The 21,573-nt window shown below is 46.7% G+C and overlaps 1 protein-coding gene across 1 annotated transcript in view; it reads right to left on the bottom strand.

Moving 5' to 3' along the window:
- Positions 1-21,349, bottom strand: part of GGT7 (gamma-glutamyltransferase 7) — a 63,156-nt gene extending 41,807 nt beyond the window's left edge. Inside the window, exons 1-3 of the mRNA XM_060230977.1 lie at positions 21,101-21,349; positions 11,530-11,756; positions 8,210-8,361 (exon numbers count right to left, since the gene is read on the bottom strand). Of these exons, the coding sequence (XP_060086960.1) occupies positions 8,210-8,361; positions 11,530-11,756; positions 21,101-21,326 (605 nt within the window). The 5' untranslated portion in view covers positions 21,327-21,349. The remainder of the gene's footprint in view (positions 1-8,209; positions 8,362-11,529; positions 11,757-21,100) is intronic.
- Positions 21,350-21,573: the final 224 nt, after the last annotated feature.

The following is a 21,573-nucleotide window of genomic DNA, read 5'->3' as shown; positions in this document are numbered from 1 at the left end:
TCAGCAGTGTGAGGAATGGTATTCATGCATGGACCTTTACATGGAGGTGTGCAAGAGACAAAGAGCCGGAGCCCTCTCTAGGACCATGCAGGAACTGCAGATCTTCCTGGTTTTCCATTTTTTGGCAGAGTGCTGCTGATGAAAAAAGTGGAAGGGAGTGATTCTACCCCCTCCTCCCTGCTAACTTTAGCCTACATGACTATTACTCAATGTGGGTCCTACAACCCTGCAAATAAACTTTCCTATGTGTTATGTATGTGGACTCAAGAGAAGACTTTGGATATTCCCGCCGGCTCACTGGAGCCAGGCGGACTGAGCTTGGGGACTTGGAAACAAAGGGCTGCAGGATTCAAATCCCTGCAGCCCTAGACCAATCACAAGCCCCCACCAGTTTGAATGACACAGTGATGTGCTAGTGTGGGAATCCAGAGATGTATATAAGTTCGGCTGGTAGGCCCCATCCTCAGTCTTGTAATGCAGTCTATCCTATATCAGGTCTATTAAAGAGCTTGTTATCACTTACCCTGAGACTCTGCCATGCATAGAACCCACTATATTATAGTGGCGACGAAGGTGGGATCCGAATGAGTGAGGTCCAGGGCAACCCAGCACCTCCAAGCGCATTGAGCTCCAGCGCCAGCGCACAAGAGGCACCGCCGCCCAGCCCGATCATGGCTGCTGCTGTGTCCGGATCGCAAAACTCCATTCTGGAGTTCGACAAAGCACAGTCCAAGACTTGGAAAGCCTGGGTCAAAAGCTGCAAGTACCACCTCGTGGTGCAGCAAATCAAGAATGATGAATCCAAAATCAAGAAGGCCATCCTGCTGAGCAACTGCGGCATCGCCAAGCTACAGCTAGCAGAGAGCCTGGTCGCGCCGGAGACACTTGAGGCGTCTTCCTTCGACAAGATCATAGAGACGCTGACCGGCCATTTTGTCCTGAAGCCTACTCTTCTCATTTGGAAGCTACAGTTTCTCAACAGCTTCCAGGAGCCGAATGAGACTGTTGCAATCTTCTTAGCGCCCCTGCGAGACCTGGGCAGGAAAGCGCAGTATGGGACAAAACTGAAAGAGGCCCTGCTCATGAAGTTCACTCGTGGCCTCAGGGACGTGAAGGCACGTCAGAAAATTGAGACGGAATCAAAGCTGACCTTGGAGAAGGCCCTACAAATAGCCACCGCAGCCAAGGATGCGCAAAAGGAAAAGGCCTGCTGCCCGGGAACCAGTGCTCACCAGCTGTGACCGGCCACGGAATCCGACAACTCAGACGGGAACGATGTCCTCAAGCTGCACCAGGCAAGCCAACAAAAGCCAAGGCCACGAGCAAAGGAATCGACCACCCCCAAGACCTGCGCCAGCTGTGGGGAGCCACACAAATGGTGCATGTGCAAGTTCAGGAGCATGACCTGCCATACATGTGAGAAGGCCGGGCACATAGTTTGGGTGTGCCGGTCGGCGGTGCTGCACCCAGGAAAACTTCCTCGCCAACAGAATGGCCACCACCACAAGGTTGCACTAGTGGACGACATCCAGGTACTCACCATGTCGGGGACCCAGGTATGCCAGTTGCCCATCCGCTCCCCGGATAAATCTTATGTGACTGTGTTCATGGAAGGCAAGCCCTGCAAAATGGAGGTAGACTCCGGGGCGGGCCAGATGGTCATTTTGGCCCACACCTTCAGGGAGATGTGCCCTGGGGGGGAAGCTCAGTTAAAACCAACCTCATTCTTTGTCTGGGACTTTCAAAAGCAGGAGGTTGCAGTCCGGGGAGTGGGCCTGGTCCACATTAGGTATGGAAAGTTCAAGGGCGAGCTCCCCCTCATCGTGGTGGAGGGCGATCTGTGCAGTCTTCTAGGTCGGTCCTGGGCATCCAAGTGATGGGGATCCATTACACCCCCATTCGAAGAGATTTTCAAAAGGTGTGCGAAGAGTTCCCCAGGGTTTTTGATGGGACTCTGGGGACATACACCAGGGCCCCGTAGCCTTACAACTGGACCCCAACGTGCAGCCCATATGGCTGAAGGGCAGGCATGTGCCACTAGCTCTTAAGTCCAAGATCGAAGAGGAGCTCGACCACCTCATGGCCCAAGGGGTTCTGGAACCAGTCGCCAATGCAAAGTGAAAGACTCTCATAGTAACCCCTATCAAACCTAATGGCAGCGTATGCATCTGCGCTGAGTATAAATGCACGATTAATAAGGCGTTGCAAGGCCATGCATACCCCGTCCCGGTGGTGAGCCACGTGTTAGCATCCTTAGCGGGAGCAATTTTTTTTTTAAAACTAGATTTGGTGCAGGCGTACCAACAGCTCCCCATGGACGCCACCACAGCAGAAGCTCAAACCATCGTGACACACCGGATGGGCTTTCAGAGTTAGACACTTACAGTTCGGGGTCAGCGTGGCCCCAGGACTGTTTCAGAACCTGATGGACTCCTTTCTTAAAGGCATTCCCAGGGTCCAGCTGTTCTTTGACGATGTTCTGATTGCAACAGCCACCGAGGATGAATTTGCTGACCGCCTCCAAACGATGTTGCAGCGTTTCGAGGGGGCAGGGTTAAAGGTAAAATGGGAGAAATGTGTATTGGGGGTGCCCACCATAGACTTTCTGGGGTATACGGTGGACACGAGCGGCATTCATCCAGCCCAGGACAAAATAAAGGCCATTTGTGATGCGCTGGCTCCCACCAACAAGGCAGAACTACAATCGTTCTTGGGAATTCTTAATTTCTACCATGCTTTCCTTCCCCACAAGGCGGCGGTAGCAGAGCCTTTACACAGATTGCTGGACAAAAGGGCACCGTGGGTTTGGGGTCGTTGGCAAGCTGCCGCTTTCCAGGCAGTAAAAGACATTTTAACTTCAAACAATTCGATGAGCGGCTCCCTGTCATGCTCGCGTGCGATGCCTCGCCTTACGGAGTCAATGCCGTGTTGGCCCACAGACTGCCAGATGGTCACGAGGTTCCAGTAGCATATTATTCCAGGACATTACAGAAACCAGAGCGAAACTACGCTCAGATAGACAAAGAGGGCCTGGCAATCGTGGCTGGGGTAAAAAAATTCCATGATTACCTGTATGGCCAGCCCTTTACTACCTTAACTGACCACAAGCCCCTGCTGGGCCTGTTCGCCCCCGACCGACAAACGCCCCAAATGCTTTCACCGCGAGTGTTGAGGTGGTCCATCTTCCTGGTGGGTTATCAGTATGACCTTAAGTACCGCCCAGGGAAAGCGATGGGTCACGATGATGCTCTGATGCTCTGAGCCGCTGCACTCCATGGACCCAGACCAGGCCCTGGCATGTACCGCCCGGTACATGCAAAGGACATTGCCCACTGCTATTCCAAAGACAAAAGCCTCTCACGAGTTCTGGACTGGGTGTGGAGGGGGTGGCCAGAAGGATGAGTGGGCGCAGAATTTTCTGCATTCGCATCCCGCTGGGACAAACTGTCTGTGCATAAGGAGTGTCTGTTGTGGGGCAGTAGGGTGATGGTGCTCTTGGTACTGCAGCAGCAAGTCTTAAAAGTGCTGCACGAATCCCATCCGGGGATTGTACACATGAAAGCGCTGGCCTGCAGCTATGTTTGGTAGCCAGTAATTGATGACGGCATTGAATCCTGGGTGGCCCGATGTCAGCCATGCCAGGAGACACGTCCAGTGCCACCCTGCACCCGAGCCCAACAGTGGGAGTCCACTCGCAACCCCTGGTCCCGCCTGCACCTCGACTTTGCAGGACCCTTCCAGGGGCATATATTCTTCCTCATTGTGGACTCCTACTCCAAATGGTTAGAGGTAGTGCCAGGAGCCTCCACCTCTTCTCGGGTGGTGTTAGGGGCACTCCGCAGGTGATCTCCAGCGACAACTGGATCAAGGCGGGTCAGCAGTGCTGTTGTTGTTGGACTTGTCGGCGGCGTTCAACATGGTCGACCATCAGTTGCTGGTTCACCACCTCGCCATTGCGGGGATTCAGGGGTTAGCCTTACAATGGCTTTCCTCCTTTCTCTGTGATCGGGACAAAGGGTGGCGATCGGGGGACAATCGTCCCAGAGGCATCCGCTTAATTGTGGTGTGCCTCAGGGGGTGGTGCTTTCCCCGATGTTGTTTAATATCTACATGTGCTCCCTTGCCCAGATTGTCAGGAGATTTGGGCTGGGTTGCCATCAGTATGCAGACGACACTCAACTTTATCTGCTGATGGATGGCCGGCCTGCCTCCACCCCAGAAAAACTGGCCCCAGCGTTACAAGCCGTGGCGGGGTGACTCAGGCTGAGTCGTCTGAAGCTGAACCCAACGAAAACAGAAGTCCTTTGTCTGAGTTGTGGTGGCCTGGGAAGGGAAATCCCTTTACCAGCCTTTGATGGGGTGCCACTGATATCGGCACCTAAAGTTAAGAGCTTGGGGGTGCTACTGGAGCCCACATTGGCTATGGAGGCCCAGATAGCAGCCACTGCGAGATCTGCCTTTTTCCATCTTAGGCGGGCACGACAGCTGGCACCCTTCCTAGAGCACAGCGACTTAGCAACACTGATTCATGCTACGGTCACCTCGAGACTAGACTACCATAATGCCCTCTACATGGGGCTGCCCATGTCTTGAATCCAGAAGCTGCAGCTGGTGCAGAATGCTGCAGCCAGGCTGTTACTGAGTCTCTCTATTCAGGATCATGTGCAGCCGGAGCTGCGGAGACTGCACTGGCTGCCAATAGTATTCCGGATTCGCTACAAGGTGCTGGTTATTACCTTTAAAGCCCTATATGGCCAAGGACCTGCCTACCTTAGGGACCGTCTCTCCCCATATGTTCCCCAGAGGGTACTGAGATCTGGATCACAAAATCTATTAGAAATCCCCGGGCCGAGGGAGGCGAGATTGAGGGCTACCAGAGGACAAGCCTTCTCTATTGCTGCCCCCCACTGGTGGAACCAACTCCCTGATGATGTTAGAGCCTTGCGGGACCTTGCCCAATTCCGCAAGGCTTGTAAAACAACACTTTTTCGAATGGCCTTCAACTAAAGCACAGAGCTGCTTAACATCATGGTATGGAACTTTAGCACCAAAACGGTTTTTAAAATCTGTTCAATATTTAAAGTGTAATTGTTAATTTTAATTGATCTTACTGTAATTGTTTTTATTGCTTTATGGTTTTATTGTTTTATTGTGGATATTTAATGATGTTGTTAGCCGCCCTGAGCCTTGATTGGTTTATATCAGAGTAATATTTGTTATGCTTTGTTATGATTTGTATGGTAAATGATTATTTTATTTATGTTAAAGTTCCAAAGCTAAAAGAAAGCGGCCAGTGGAAGGTGAACAAAACACAGAACTGAACCTAGGACCTGTGTAGCCGCTGCACCTGTCAGACTTCAATCTGCTACCCATAGGAGGAATCATATACAAGTGTAGTACTGTCTACATCTTCCAAGCAAAGGAGAGCTGAGACAGTGGACTGTAAAGTACTACCTTACAAGAGTGATGTGAAATAACATTTTGATTTTGAAAGTACTACCTACAAGAGTGGTGTGAAATAAATTTTTGATTTTTCTATGGACATTTAATGAATTTTAATTTGTGGTGAAAATAATATAATTGCATCATTATGAAAGAAATTGCTTAAGCATTTATTTGCAACATAAAAAAGCAGTGGTTTATTTCTAGTGTTTGCTAATCAGTACACTGCAGTTTCCGGTTTGTCCAGCTGGGGATTGGCAACCCTAGGTCCAGTGTGTATGGGGAGGGGGGGAGGGGTTGGGAGATGAGGAACTTGGACTCAGGAACTGCCACTGTGTGCCTCTGTGCTGGTAGGTAGCTTAGCAGGACTTATCAAAGGGGGAGAGCAGGAGGGGCATTTGGCCTAGGGTTGCCAGCCTCCAGGTGGGGCCTGGAGATCTCCTGCTTTTACAACTGATCTCCAGCTGGCAGAGATCAGCTCCCCTGGAGAAAATGGCTGTTTTGAAGGGTGGGCTCAATGGCATTTTACCATGCTGAGACTCCTACCCTACCCAAACCCTGCCCTCTCCCAGATCTGTCTCCAATTATTTCCCAACACAGACCGGTTTCACACAACCCTAATTTGGCCGAGGCCTCACACATTCCCAGAGTTATACATACAATTGCATACTGGGAGCCTCAAAAAATGGAAGTAGCCAGGCCTCTCTTGGCCTCTGAAGGGCCCTGGTGCTGAGGAGGGCAAACATTGCCTCACCTCAATCTGGGGCAGGTGGGAAGTGAAGAAGGGAGTACTGTTTCCCACAATGCAGAGGGGGCTTGGGCCCCCAAGTTGGCTAGAGTCACTAAACATTGGCCTGGCCCTGGGGAACATCAGAAAGATCGGTGTTTTTCAACATATGCCACTTATGGATCATAGAATCCAACCTCGGATGCATCCACCTACCCCATCAGAGCTCAGTTTCTGCAGACCACAAAATTTTACAAGGCACCTTTTAAAAAGCAAAAATAGGAACAACATAGGAGCCAGTGCTTTCTAAAGATGGTGCTAGAAACAGAGAGAGATGGAGTATCTGAATGTGGCTGATAGGGACCACCATGGCAGCAGGCTTGGCCATCCAAGTCTCTGAGCTTGGAATTTTTTTTGGGGGGGGGGTGCAGAAGGTGCCTGCTATTCCTCAGGAAATGTCCTATGCCATTGGTTGTGTGTGGCAGCATTGGACTGGAAATAATGGGAGCCCCCGTCTGGATGTTTTCTTTAGAAGCACTGAAAAGAAGAGGAATTAAACACTCACATGTCCTTCCTTCAGCACATCTGGGTAACATTCAAAGTCATGCTTGCTATCAAAGAAACATGTTTCTGGTTTTTACTCCATATAAATGTAAGTGTCCTATAAAATGCTGCTGTTGTGTAAAGCATGGAAGGAAATTATCTGGTGTGAACCAGCTCTTACAATTCACATTAACAGTCATTTGTCATTTGAGGCGTTGATGTGTAGTGGCATCATTAGGCTGTAATTATTGGTTTAGTTATAAAATCCAGCAGGTGAGATTTTCAGTCCAGGATGCAGTGAGAACAATCACCAGGTGGGGCAAAAGGTTGCTCTACCTCACCTGGTTTGGATTTGCCCTACCTAGGGATTGTTTAAAAAAATAGCCCTATAATTTATTATTTCCATTTAATAAATGATAACTTACTTTGAGAATAGGAGAAAAAATATTCTAGAACCACAAAATGCCACTGGTGGATGGATCCAATTTTTGAGCTTGAGGGGCACTTGTATTTTTAAGTGATCAGAGCCACTGTGTCTAATGAGCATGGCAAGATTCTTAAAGGGATAGCACTATACCTTGAAGTAAGTTTCTCTATTTACAGAAGGTATTCATTTTAAGTAGGTAAAAGATCCAGAACTTAAGAGTAACTGTTCCTGTTCTACTGATATGTTTCTTGTACTAACAGTTCTTAAACATTAACATAAATACTTGAGCTTGGTGACAGAGTTGCAGATGTTTCTGTTAATTATGAGGAAACCACTGATTTTTCCATTTCAAAAACCCTAAAACTCTCAGAGAGCAACATGGCTGCCCCAGCTGGTGAGAGAGGCTGGCTACAGTGCCAAATGCCCTGTTAGAAGATGCCCATGAAAGTCAACCTCCAGGTTGCCATATGAACTCCAGTCATCAAAATGTGGATTTGATTTCCGCAGAATGGCTGAAGTGTTTTTTCAAAACAGTGAGGGCCATAAGAGGGATCTCACTAAAATACTGTTATGTATGTGGACTCAAGGGAAGACTTTGGGTGTTCCTGCCTGACTCATTGGAGCCATACAGACTGAGCTTGGGGACAAAGGGCTGCAGGATCCAAATCTCTGCAGCCCTGGACCAATCACAAGCCCCCACTGGTTTGAATGACCCAATAATGTGCTTGCGTGGGAACCCAGAGATTTATACAAGTTTGGCTCCATTGGCCCTGTCCCCGATCTTGTAATGTAGACTTATACTGTGCTACTTCTATTAAAGAGCTTGTTATCGCTCATCCAGCGATTCCTCCATGCATAGAACCCACTATACAATAAATACATCTTTACTAACCTACCCATTTGCTTTATTTACAGTCTGCCTTTCTTGCTGAGACTGAAAGCAGATTGCAGGGCTAAACCATTTCCCCACCAGTGAAGGGAATCTACTCGGAGATCCAAATATAGCTCCAGTGAGGTTTCCATCAGAAGGTGGCACATTATAAGCAAAGGAGATTACGGCGAACACCTACCCGCCAATGCCAGCTGTGTGGGGATTAATAATTCCTGAGCATAAGGCGGAGGCGATGGCTGCATCCACTGAGGAGCCTTGCTTGTTGAGTACCTCGATCCCCAGAGCAGTGCAGCGGGCAGCATCGGTGACTACAGCACCCTGATGAAATATCTGCAAGAAGCCACATTCTGAGAATACATTTTCCAGGTGCTGGAACAAAACATTTTTTAAACAAAGAAAATATTATTTTTGTAAACCATCCACCTAGCTGGCCTGTGGTGGTCCCAAGTTCCTGGTGAAATGATGTCTTGCAGGGATCAAAGGAAGAAGAGAAGAGATTGGATTTATACCCCACCCCTACATAGAGTCTCAGAGCCAGGGCTTTTTTTTGAGCAGAAATGCACAGGAACACAGTTCCAGCTGGTTTGGTGTCAGGGAGTGTGGCTGAATATGCTAAGAAGTTCCTGCTCAGAGCAGCTTACAATCTCCTTTCCCTTCTCCTCCCCACAACACCCTGTCAGGCATGTGGGATTGAGAGAGCTCTCCGAGAACTGCTCTTGAGCAGCAGCTCTGAGAGAGTTATGATTGATCCAAGGTCACTCCAGCAGCTGCATGTGAAGGAGAGGAGAATAAAACCTGGTCCTTCCAGATAAGAGTCCATGCACTTAACCACTATACCAAACGGGGGTAGAGGAGGAGGAGTTGGTTTTTATAACCCTGCTCTTCACTACCCAAAAGAGTCTTGGAGTGGCTTACAATGAGAGCCAGTTTGGTGTAGTGGTTAAGTGTGCAGACTCTTATATGAGAGAACTGGGTTTGATTCCCCACTCCTCCACTTGCACCTGCTAGCAGCCTTGGGTCAGCCATAGCTCTGGTAGAGGTTGTCCTTGAAAGGGCAGCTGCTGTGAGAGCCCTCTCAGCCCCACCTCCCTCACAGGGTGTCTGTTGTGGGGGGAGAAGATATAGGAGATTGTAAGCCGCTCTGAGTCTCTGATTCAGAGAGAAGAGCAGGGTATAAATCTGCAGTCTTCTTACAATCACCTTCCCTTCCTCTCCCCACAACAGACACCTGTGAGGTAGGTGAAGCCAAGAGAGCTCTGAGAGAACTGTGACTGGCCCAAGGTCACCCAACTGGTTGCATGTAGAGGAGGGGGGACTGAAACCCAGTTCTACAGGTTAGAGTCCACTGCTCTTAACCACTACACCACAGCTGGCTCTCAGGACACAAATCAGATAGTACTTTTCACTCGTGGAAAACACTGTCAAGTCACAGCTGATTTATGCTGATCTCTCATGTGGCCAGCAAATCCAACATCCTTCTCCCTTCCATATCTGAACCATTAGTTGAATTTGAAAAGTGCCTCCTCCCAAATTAAATATATAATTTCAGTCTGGGCATTTCTTTGCTTTAGAACAGGGGTGGCCAACGGTAGCTCTCCAGATTTTTTTTGCCTACAACTCCCATCAGCCTCAGCCATCAGCCATGCTGGCTGGGGCTGATGGGAGTTGTAGGCAAAAAACATCTGGAGAGCTACTGTTGGCCACCCCTGCTTTAGAACATGCCATTTTCATTTTCTGAAATGTCCAGGGTGGGGCCTGTTGGGGAAACTCATGAATGCATTTGGATCCAACCAGTGCACAAGTTAATAAGGATACTTAACTTCTTTCCCTGTTCACTGTAACTTGCCCTCAAGCTGCTTTTTCCACAATAGAGTTTAAAATGCCTGTTTTGGAACCCCACAGAGCAGGGAGGTAATGGCTTGGAGGGGTGGGGGAGAGTTGGAGCAGAGAAATGACAAGCATGAAACGGTTTAAAGCATTCACTAACCCATTTCTCCACTCCACATTGCCCTCTCCAAAAACTGTTTTTCTCTTAAAAAAAAAACTGGGATTGGATTACATGCATTTGAGTATACAGTTTAATTAGGCCCAATGGTGTTTTCACAGGTGATATTTTCATTTTATCTTTCTCATACACTTCTGAATGTTCATGAAAAAAAGACAACACCATTTAAAATTGAATGGACATTCTGATCAACATGGGAGTGCCCTGGCCTCCTTGGAGGAAGGAGTTTCTTTTGAAAATATCTACAGGATGTACCTTCATGGGCTTCATGGAAACTACTTGCCCAATGCAAGGTGTGTAAGAGAGAGGGCAAGAATTGAGACATCTTTAGGCGAAACAACATAACCCATTCAAAGTAATGCCAGTCCAAGAAGAGTTGAAAGCACTTATGACTGTCCATAAAAATTACTGTAAGCAAGAAGACCCTATTTGATTTTGAAGATGCTCTGAAGGGTAGGGATGGCAATGCCTGATTATGCTCCCAATTACACTGTTATTTGTGGGGGAGATGGTACAATTTCCATGCAACATAGGAGTGTAGCCATGTCGGTCTGCAGTAGAAGAGCTAGATTTGAGTCAAGTAGCACCTTATTAAAGTCCAACAAGATTTTGGCGGTATAAGCCAGGGGTGGTCAAACTGTGGCTCAGGAGCCACATGTGGCTCTTTCACACATATTGTGTGGCTCTTGAAGCCCCCACCGCCCCGTCGGCTGGCTTGGAGAAGGCATTTGTCTCTTTAAATCACTTCTCCAATCCAAGCCAGCTGGCAGCTTAGAGAAGGCATCTAAGGTTAAAATTGTTTTCTTTCTAACTCCCTCCTCCCTCTGCCCATCTATTTTCCTTCCTTCCTTCCTTCCTTCCTTCCTTCCTTCCTTCCTTCCTTCCTTCCTTCCTTCCTTCCTTCCTTCCTTCCTTCCTTCCTTCCTTCCTCATCTGACATTCATGTTTTGTATCTCTCAAACATCTGATGTTCATGTCTTGCAGCTCTCAAAGATCTAATGTTTATTCTATGTGGCTCTTACATTAAGTAAGTTTGGCTACTCTTGGTATAAGCTGTAGAAAGTCAAAGCTCCCTTTGAATGATACAAGTAGGAAATAAGCAGAGCCTTTTTTGTAGAAAAGGCTAAATAGCAACTCATTTGAATATTAGGTCACATTATTAGGTCACCATTGTTTCACACAGGGCTTTTTTGTAGAGAAAAGCCAGCAGGAACTCATTTGTATATTAGGCCACACCCCCTAATGCCAAGCCAGGTGGAACTGTGTTCCAGTGTATTCCTGCTAAAAAAAAAAGTGCCCTGGAAATAAGTAAGATGAAGGGAGCTTCGGCCCTTAAAAACTTGTACCCTGGAATTTTTGTGGGCTTTAAGGTGCTGCCAGACTTGAATCTAGGTGGTCCCTGCAAGAGTAGAATCTGCTCTTATTCATGTGAATGTCAGTACCATCGTTCTAATCCAGAGGGAAACGACAAACAATCAAAGATCTCTTCTTACCTGGGGGTCACCGAAATAGATCTGCATGATTAAGGCCACCGTGACTCCTGTAGCAAACGTTAGGCAGGCGGTGATGATCACAGTCAGACCATCCTGGCGACAGCTGCAGTCCCCAGAGAATGGGTCCTTGGTGGTCTCCCGGAGTGGTGAGACGTCCTGGCTGCCCATTTCCGAGGAAGATGAAGGCAGACGCTGAAGGCGAGCTGATTTTAGGAAGGAGTCTGGATCTTCATGCAGGAAGGATGGAGGGAGGAAGAGAGAGAACCAAAGGGGAGTGAGATGCTGAACAGACACAGGCTCAGTTTTTCCTTCTTCCAAAGCATATGCAGACACACCTGTTGCACCTGCTCCAAAGACTATTGCCTCCTTTCTCTGCCTGTGCTTTCAGATTTTCTGGCTCAGTTGCAGCTATTATGGGGTCATCTTACACAGACTTCCCATTAACTCCTGGCAGTCTTAAAGCAGTGCTATAGTGAAGTGGGACAGTCTACACCCTAGCAGAGGATTTTGGCTCAGTGGCAGAACATTTGTTTAGCATGAGGAAGGGCCCAGGTCCAGTCCCTAGCATCTCCAGGTAAAGGTCATGTGAAACCTCTGTCTGAGACCCTGGAGAAGCCCTGCCTCTCAGAAGAGACAATAATATACCAATGATCTGACAGTGGAAAGTACCTTCATGTGCTAATGTGGAGCATCACTCGTCCTATGTACTTGCTACTCATGGTTTTTGCTTGCACCCTGACCTTGCCTGTCATGTGTTCTTATGATACTGGGAATGTGCACTGTTATGAAGAAAAAAGCAGCTGAGGGATGCCTAGTATAAATTTCAGTACAGGGAGGCAAGATGCTTAATACAATTTTAAGAACTAGCCTTTGGCTGCATCCTCTCTTTGGTGGATATTGTGCAATCAGCGTGCTACAGTGACCATTTGGAACTGATTCAGGTTGGTAGCTATGTTGTTCTGAAGCCATAGAACAAAGTTTGAGTCCAGTGGCATTTTTAAGACCAACAAAGTTTAATTCTGGGTATAAGCTTTTAATTTTGGGTGTGTGCTCATTGAATTTTCCTGGGTAAAATCATACATGTTCTTCCCCAACTCATTTGATTCTCACAACAACCCTGTGAAGTAAGTTTAGCTGAGTAGCTAGTCCAAGATCATCCAGCGACCTTTATGGCATAGTGGAAATTGTTAGGAGGAATGCTGCCCTTCACAGATTGCATATTTTGAACCTGTTGTGCATCTGTATGCCTGTTTCCTTCAGTCTGAATGTTCCCTATAAGTTTCAAAAGCTCCCATGATTCCAGATTAATTCTGTATTTGCAGCACTGAAATGGTCTGGAGACAAAGGCTGACTTTTAGTTGTCAAGTCCCTATTTTTAACCTGATGAGTTCTGACAGTGCACACTTTCACACAGGACACATCTGACAGCATTCATTGCCTATAGATATTCTGATGGCTCCAAGCTGGTGTACTTCTCAGAAGCAAGTGACTAATTTAGGAAGGATGGGTCTACCAATACCAGAGCAGCTAAAAATGGCAGCTTCATATTCAGAGGTAGCTTCATATTTTAGCCTTATTCTCCAAGGAGCATTCACGATGCTGAGAACAAACAAAAAGGAACAACTATATTCTGTTTCATCTTCCTAGGCTTACTGTCATGGATGGATGTTGGATGGATTGCTTTCGTCTAATCCAGCAGTCCCTAAATTCTTAAACTAGGAAACTCACCGAGCACAGTCCTTATCTAAACTGGTTATGCAGTTGCCCTCTCTGCTCTGTCAATATGGATCAGTGAAGGCAGAACAACACAATATATGAACTGCATCTGATCTCTTTAACACCCATGTATGTAATCACAATTCCATTCTTTTGCTCTCAGTTCATTTCCTTTAGAACTCCCCGAACATGATTCAAAATGCAAAATGGTCACGTTTAGACATTCCTTGTTTAGACAATAAAAAGACACCCAAATATTTACCTAACTCTTGGTGGCACCAGAGTGGTCCCACTGCTTATAGGGGTCAGAAAGAAAGTGAAATGAACCTTGTATTTAAATACATTCTAATGTGATGATTATTCAAAGCTGGAAAGAACCATGTTTTTACACCGTTTTCTTGGCAGCACTTGCTTGATAACTGCTGAAGCCTGGATCATCATCACAACAAATGAAGAACCCATGCAGCCAAAGTTAAGGAAACATGCTCACTTAACCTGTATTTTGTCCTAAGGATTCACTGCTCTAAAACACATTGAATAAATATAGTACACAGTTCCACGTTGTGATGCATATAATTACATATTGAAATAGGTGACATAAACAACTGTTCTGTTCAAAGCAGTACTTATTCAGATGCAGGTAGATTACCAACAAAAGGCACTGGAAATCTAAACATATTTGAATTGAGAATTTTAAAAAGAAAACTATGACCCATAATTAACCACCAGTCTCAAGCTGAGTTCAAGAAATCAGCGTAAATCAAATGCTAGTGTTGTGCTTCTAAAGCAGCATATTCCAAGCTTTTTATAAAAGGTAGTAGAAGTTTAATTTGGGGGTAAATCGGAATTTCAGTCTACTCTGCTCTCTACTCCTTATTAGAACATTATTTTGCTTTGTCTGTGACACCACTGGGTGATAGCCTGAAAGCTCTCACAACGCTAATATTCAATTTAGGAATAACCAGTCTGTTTCCTAAAGTCTTCAGGATTCTGGCACTTAGGGTTGCCAGGTCCAACTCAGGAAATATCTGGGGACTTTGGTGGTGGACCCAGTAGCAAGGATGTGACAAGCACAATTGAACTCTGGTCATCACATTTAAAGGGACTGTGTTTCTTTAAAATGCCTTCCTTCCATAGGAGATAATGGAGGATGGGGGCACCTTCTTTTGGGGCTCATAGAATTCGATCCCCTGGTCCAATCTTCTTGAAACTTGAGAGTTTTTGAGGAGAGGCACCAGATGCTATGCTGAAAATTTAGTGCTTTTACTTTGAGAAACAGTCCCCCAGAGCCCCAGATACCCACGGATTGAGTCTTCATTATGCCGTATGGGAACTGGTCTTCATAGGGTAAAATGGAGTGGCCAGCGGACAGTCAACTCCCCCCACCCCCGCTTTCCGATAACCTTGAAGCAAGGGAGGGCCTCCAAGCAAGGGGGTCCCCTGCCTCCAATTGGGGATTAGTAACCCTATTGACACCCCAAGCCAGAGACGTGCATAAGGGTCTAACAACATGTTATGCTTTCTCCTTCTCCTTGGGTCCATGTGATCTAATATGTATTGTGAATTCTATGTGTCTGATTTAGACTGAGGCCATGGAATGTGAGGAGGGAGCTTAAGTCTTCCTCCATGCCTTTTCTCTGACCTGAAATGGCCTTAGGGGAGCTGTTGGCCCCACACAGGAAACCTAGGTGTACCCCATCAGGACATGTGGAGCCCCCAAAGCTGTTTCAGATCCCTCTCCTTGCACATTATGATTGCTACACAAATCAATCCTACATGGGTCTGGGGTTAAATTCCCACCCCAGTATGGAACTCAGAATACATGTTTGACAACACAGATCCAAGGAGAACATGGAGCTATGCTCTAAAAGGTACTTCTGCCCAACAGTATCAGAGTGCTGATGATCTGCTTTGGGAGCAAGGAGAATGATTGGGAATAACAGCTTGGGTCTATGCTAGTATTTCCACACACCAAGGACTTCCACCCATGGAGCATGATTTCGCTGCCATCCCTCCTCCACAGCAGCTTGAAAGGGAATCGGAAAATCTTGCTCCATGAGTAGAAGTCCTTGTGCCTACAGAAATGCTAGTCTGGATACAGCTCCATGCTTTCTCTAATCAGCTGGTAATCAGTGCAGTAAAAGCAAAGGGGATTTGGACTCAGTACACATTGCAGTCGCTTTAAAACTGTGAATTATTTTTTAAACTCCACATTGGAAATTGGCCACCAGGAAGAATATCAAAATTGCCAGAAACTCAAGAGAGCAAATATGCTCTTTCCTGACCTTTCCCTTCTCCACTGTGTATCTTGAATACCATCCCACATTTTCCATCAGTACAGCACAGGGAACTATGGGCTCCACCTTCTGAGATGATTAACAGGACTAGTGAGTAATGGAAGTAATGCAACTTTCTATTTTTCTACAAACAGCCTATGCTCATATGTTCCTCAAATGAAAAAAGTCAGCCTTTTTTCATTTGAGGCGGGCAAGGCAGTTGGCCCCCTTCCTAGAGCGTCAGGACCTGGCAATAGTGATTCATGCAACGGTCACCTAGAGACTGGATTACTGTAATGCCCTCTACATGGGGTGCCTCTGTGCCGAACCCGGAAGCTGCAGCTGGTGCAGAACACGGCTGCTAGGCTGTTATTGGGGCTCCCAAAGTGGGAGCACATACAGCCAGGGCTGTGCGAGCTGCACTGGTTGCCGGTTATATACCGGATTCGTTACAAAGTGCTGGTTATTACCTTTAAAGCCCTATATGGCCGAGGACCTGCCTACCTGAGGGACCGTCTTTCCCCATATGAACCCCAGAGAGCACTGAGGTCAGCAGGGAAAAACCTGCTGACCATCCCCGGGCCGAAAGAGGTAAAACTACAGAGTACCCACACGCGGGCCTTCTCTGCTATGGCTCCACACCTATGGAATCAGCTCCCGGAAAAAATGCGGGCCCTGCGGGACTTTGAAGTTCCGCAGGGCCTGCAAGACCATCCTCTTTGGGATGGCCTTCACCGATTAAAGAGAGAGACTGCTAAGTAAATTTACCATCTGCTGAAATAGCACCAGGATGTTGATTTTATTAATTTTAGAATTTTAATTAAATTGTTAAACTAGTTATTGTTTTTAAACATTATTGTATAACTTAATGTATTGATTTAATGTTGTTAGCCGCCCTGAGCCTGCTTCGGCAGGGAGGGCGGGATATAAATAAAATGATTGATTGATAGTTTCAGAATTGTTCTGAAGCACAAGGTGTTACCACACAAATGAAACTGACCCCACAAAAGTTGGTTTAACCTATTTCTGCTTAGTCAAGAACATGAATTAGAAAACAGTCTTTCAAGACATTATTGGGTATTTCATGATCACATTCTTTCTCAGCTAGATTTTCCTGCATAGACAACACAATCCAGGAAATCAATGATTGCTTGTAGAGCAAAGATATTGCAGTATCCAGTTATGTACAGTATATTTGTAGTCAGGGCTTACTAGGGTTACCTGGAGGAAAAAGGAGTCTGTCTCTTAAATAGTGGGTCAGTGGGATGTTATTTGCCAGGCTACAAAAAAGCTCACTTGCTCATTTCCACACACGAAGCCTCTGTTGACCCTAGTCTCTACACATGTGATTGTGTGGGGCATGAGGGAACATCCCCTGCATCTCAGCACAGCAGCCATAATCCACATTTCTCCCTCTGCTCTGGATTTTTTAAAAAAAATATTAGACATCTGAAGACCCACTGGAGATCTACTTTGTGTCTAGCTAACATTTCCAGACCTCCACTTTCTTCAGCAATCGTAGTGTATTTTCAGATAACTAGAATGGTGACTGTCACCTGCAGGTTAGACATCACCTCTGCTGATCCTGGTGCTGATTGCCAGTTGTCTAGAGCTGAAGTGACACATGTATTTTTAAGCACATTTAGTTGTCCTCTGCCACATATCATGCACGCTATCACCACTCACAATAAGTTATGTTTCCCTAGACATCTCCAGCTAGTGTGGAAGACATGCTTCTCTGATGAACACTGTAAGCTGCCTTATATTGAGACCATTGGTCTGTCAAGGTCAGTATTGTCTACTCTGACTGGCAGCAGTTCTCTGGGGTCTTGGGCAGAGGCCTTTCACATTACCTACTGCTTGGTCCTTTTAACTGGAGATGCCAGGGATTGAACCTGGGATCTTCAGCACTGAAAGCAGACTGAAAGCAGCCACAGCTCCTCCTCTATCCAAGTCTACCTGGACAATGGGCCACATCTCCCTGTAAACAGATATGGCTCCAGTCCCATCATGACTTGTTTGGTGATTGTTTGACGGTATGTAGGCCACCTTTCTGCATCACCTACCCATTTATTCCATTGCTGTTTGCTTTACCACCACCTTGATGCTAGTGGAGCTGACAGGTTGGGTGCACATGACAAATGTGAAGCTGCCTTATACTGAATCAGACCACTGGTTCTTTAAGGTCAAGCACTGTACACTTGGACTGGCAGCAGTTCTCCAGCATCTCAGGCAGAGGTCTTTTGCATCACCTACAGCATGATTCTTTAAACTAGAGATGCTTGGGGTTGAACCTTCTGCGTGCCAAGCAAATGCTCGACCACTCAGCCATGGCTGAGAAAATAATTCAGAAGAGAGTCTTACAAGTTTCATCTGTGCTGGTGAAACTGCCCTCTTCAAGGGAAAACCCCAGCAATTTCCCCAGGATGGAGCTTGTTGCCCCTCCAAAATGGAACATATATTCCTGGCAGGGCTTTTTTTGCAGCAGGAACTCCTTTGCATATTAAGCCACACACCCCTGATGTAGCCAATCATTGAAGAGCTTACAGTAGGCCCTGTAAGAAGAGCCCTGTAAGCTCTTGGAGGATTGGCTACATCAGGGGTGTGTGGCCTAATATGCAAAAGAGTTCCTGCTACAAAAAAAGCCCTGATTCCTGGTATACATTAATATTCTGCACACATACAAACACACAAAATGAGAATTTCCCTTGATCTTGTCAGTGCCACTGTGGTTGGGGGAACAGAGAAATAATCAGATGGTGGATGTTCACAGCCATGGAAAGCAGTAGGAACTCAGTAAGTGTGCCCTGCCTCTCTATTAACAGAGATACTTGTATACAAGGAGAGGTAAAAATGTGGAAGTTTCTCCAAATACACATGACTCTCTGGCAAAAAATGGTATGAAGACTAATAGTATGCTTCAGATGCAGAGTATTTTTTAATTTTTAAGGTTGACAAAAAATGCAAAAAGGCCAAAATTCAATTATTAATCAACTTGTGTTGCTTAGCAAGTTAAAGACATCTTTAAAGATGCATATCTTTTACAAAGATACATCAGCTTTGGGAGAGGTTGCTGTGTGTGGCATGAATGAGTACAGTCTGTACTAGAAAGGTCAACGCCAGCACAAGGGGCAGGGAGATGCAATTATTACACAAAACCTTTTATCAAAAGGACTAGTTCCACCCAACACACGATAACAGATACATAAAATATTTTCTGTTTTGAGGCTACAATCATTAGAGAAATTAAGATATGAAAGCATCTTTGGAAAAGGGAAAATGAGGACTAGATTTCAACAGAGAAACAAAAAGCTTGCATTGTTCATAGGATACTCTGATTACTGAGATAAGGCATGTGATATGCTTTGATCGTTTGAAATTTACTATACAAAGTATTATTATAATGAACAACCATTATAAAAATGGAAAATATATAGTTTTATTAAAAGCCCACATAGCTGGAATAGTCAGTATTTGCAACTGTTAAAATGTTCACATCAAGTGTTTATGAAGTCTGGAAGACCCACATATGCAATAATAGGCAGAGAAGTTGGTAAAGATACTGAGATCCCAGCAAGATGCTTCCCAGCTTTTCTAACTGACAGGCAATCAAACAAACTTCAAATAGGAAATTCTTTAGTATTCAAACCAAATTATGCATAAGCACATGAGAACAGATGCACTGACATATAAACACAAGGGTATGACATTAAATGTTTATTTTTTCCAGGTTTCAAAGGTCTGGGAGGGTAAGAAAATATTAAACACACAAACACTTGTTTCTATTAGAGTCTAAGATGATCTGGACAAAAGAAGGGGAATACATAAAGCGGCTTTATACCAAACCATATTATTAGTCTATCAAGGTCAGTATGGTCCAGCACTTGGCAGCAGCCCTCCAGGATCTTGGAGAGAGGTCTTTCACATCACCTACTAACTGATCCTTCTCACTAGAAGTGCCATGGGATTGAACCAGAGATCTTCTGTATGCCATGGATGCTCCACCACTGAGCCACACCTCCACCTCTAAAAAAATAGGCTACAGGAGATGACACAAGCACTTGCTTTACAAATCATTACACAGCAGGTGAAGAATTTTTACTTCTTTTTGTCAGTCCTGAACCTACTCTCAGACAGCTTTGCTGGATGGGTCCATTGTAATATTACAAGGGACATTCTGCTTCAGTCTTGCCAGATACACACAACCAAATAGAAACTCTACTGTCTGCACGTCACCTCTGAAACCCAGCATGACAGAGTGGTTAAGAGTGTTTAACTATGCCAGGGAAGATCCAGGTTCAAACCCCATTTGCCACAAAACTTACTGACTTGACCTTGGGCCACTCATTCTCTTTTAGCATAACCTACTTCCCATAAGTTGTTGTCAGGATAAATTGGAGGGGCAAGCAGAACCATATACAATGCCCTAAACTCCTTGGAGTAAGGGTAGGATAAACATGTACTCAGTTAAACAACTGTAAAAGAATCTGAAATTATGAAATGTGTAGGTCTTGACAGCTCCTGTCTAATTTAATCTGGCTCTTGCAGTGTGTGAATCTTGAAGTCCAGAAATATATTCTTTGGTACTACCTGTTGTTGGTAAGGCAATAAAAGATTTGGGAGGGGGGGGGTTAGAATTGCAGTGGTCCAGTTTTTGCTCTCTTATTTCCTATCAAACCATTTCCACCTGCTTTTCAAGCATTAGGGGACAAAAAGGATTCAACAGAAGAGCATCAGATTCTCTGGTTGGAATCAATAAGGCTCAGTAATTAACTTGGCAGCACCCCAAAGACCAGCCTCTGAGCACATCTCACCTTGCTATCCAATGGACAAAAGAAAGAGAGGGGAAATCATAAGATCCAAAAAGCTCCCTTAAACAGCACTTGGGAATTTTGCTAAAGAAAGTGAGACTTTGGAAGATGATGAAGATCGGGGCAAGCTAGTTTATTGGAAAAGTAAAAATATGGGTGGCGGGTGCATCTACAGACTGCAAGCTTTGGAGAAATAGAAGCAGTAAAGTCACTTACTTTATTGCCCCAACAGTGAAAAGCAGGGAGAAGGAACTGAAAATGAAATGGGAGACAGAGGAGAATGCCAGCAAGGCAAGAGAAAGGAAACGACAGAAATGTGGAAGGAAGTGGCAGGAACAGCACAACGAGACATGCACCAAAAGATGCTTGGAGCACGATCTCTTGATATGGAGGGAAAGGGGAAATAGGAAAAGATGGCTGCAGAACAGCGAGCTACAGATTCATGGGACAGTGGGCTGGGACACCCAGAGGAGTGCAAGCCCAAGGGATGGAGGCCGGGCAGCTGCTCTCTGAGGCCAAGGATGCTAGGATGGCCGCATCATGGAAAGGGGGCTGGGCTGGAGCCAAATGCCTGGGGACAGGAGGAAGGGATGACGCAGGCGGGGTGGGGGGGGCGTCCTGAGAGCAATGCACCTATGGAAAGGCAGGCAGGCTGGCGGAGGGATGCTCGGCAGGCGGCCGGGATGGTGAGAGGGAGGGAGAGGTGATGCATGGATGGAATCACAAGGATGGTCGGGTGGAGGCGGGCAGGCAGGCGTCCGCTCTCACCGGTGTCCTGCTCTCCCAGGAACGCATCTTCCTCCTTCCTGGAGCGCAGGCAGCTCTCGGCCGCGCTGACGCTGCCAGCCGCCGCCGCCTCCTCCTCGGGCAAGCGGGGAAAGCTGGTGATGCTCATGTAGTCCACGGGCGAGTAGGCGCCCAGGCTGCTCTGCTGACTCGCCTCCTTCTCGGCTGCCCCTGCAGCAGCCCCCGGCGCCGCCACTGCCGCCGCCATCCTGCTCGCGCCTCTCTGCCCACCCAGGCGGGCGCCTGCTCCGGAAGTGACTGAAGCGCCCGCCCGCCCGGGCTGGAGCTGGAGGGGAGCCGGCGCAGCAGCGGCTGGGGAAAGGAGGGCGAGCGATGGCAGGCCCCGGCCGATAGGAGGCTGGCTAGTGGGCGGGGCTTGTCACCCAGGGACCGCCCCCCAGCTTCGTGAGCCGCGGACGCCCCTTACTGAAGACCCGAGTAGGCATCAGGGGGAA

This window comes from Heteronotia binoei, chromosome 2 (genome assembly GCF_032191835.1).
Source record: "Heteronotia binoei isolate CCM8104 ecotype False Entrance Well chromosome 2, APGP_CSIRO_Hbin_v1, whole genome shotgun sequence".
NCBI classification, from domain to species: domain Eukaryota; kingdom Metazoa; phylum Chordata; class Lepidosauria; order Squamata; family Gekkonidae; genus Heteronotia; species Heteronotia binoei.
This window is presented reverse-complemented; position numbering and strand designations above follow the sequence as displayed.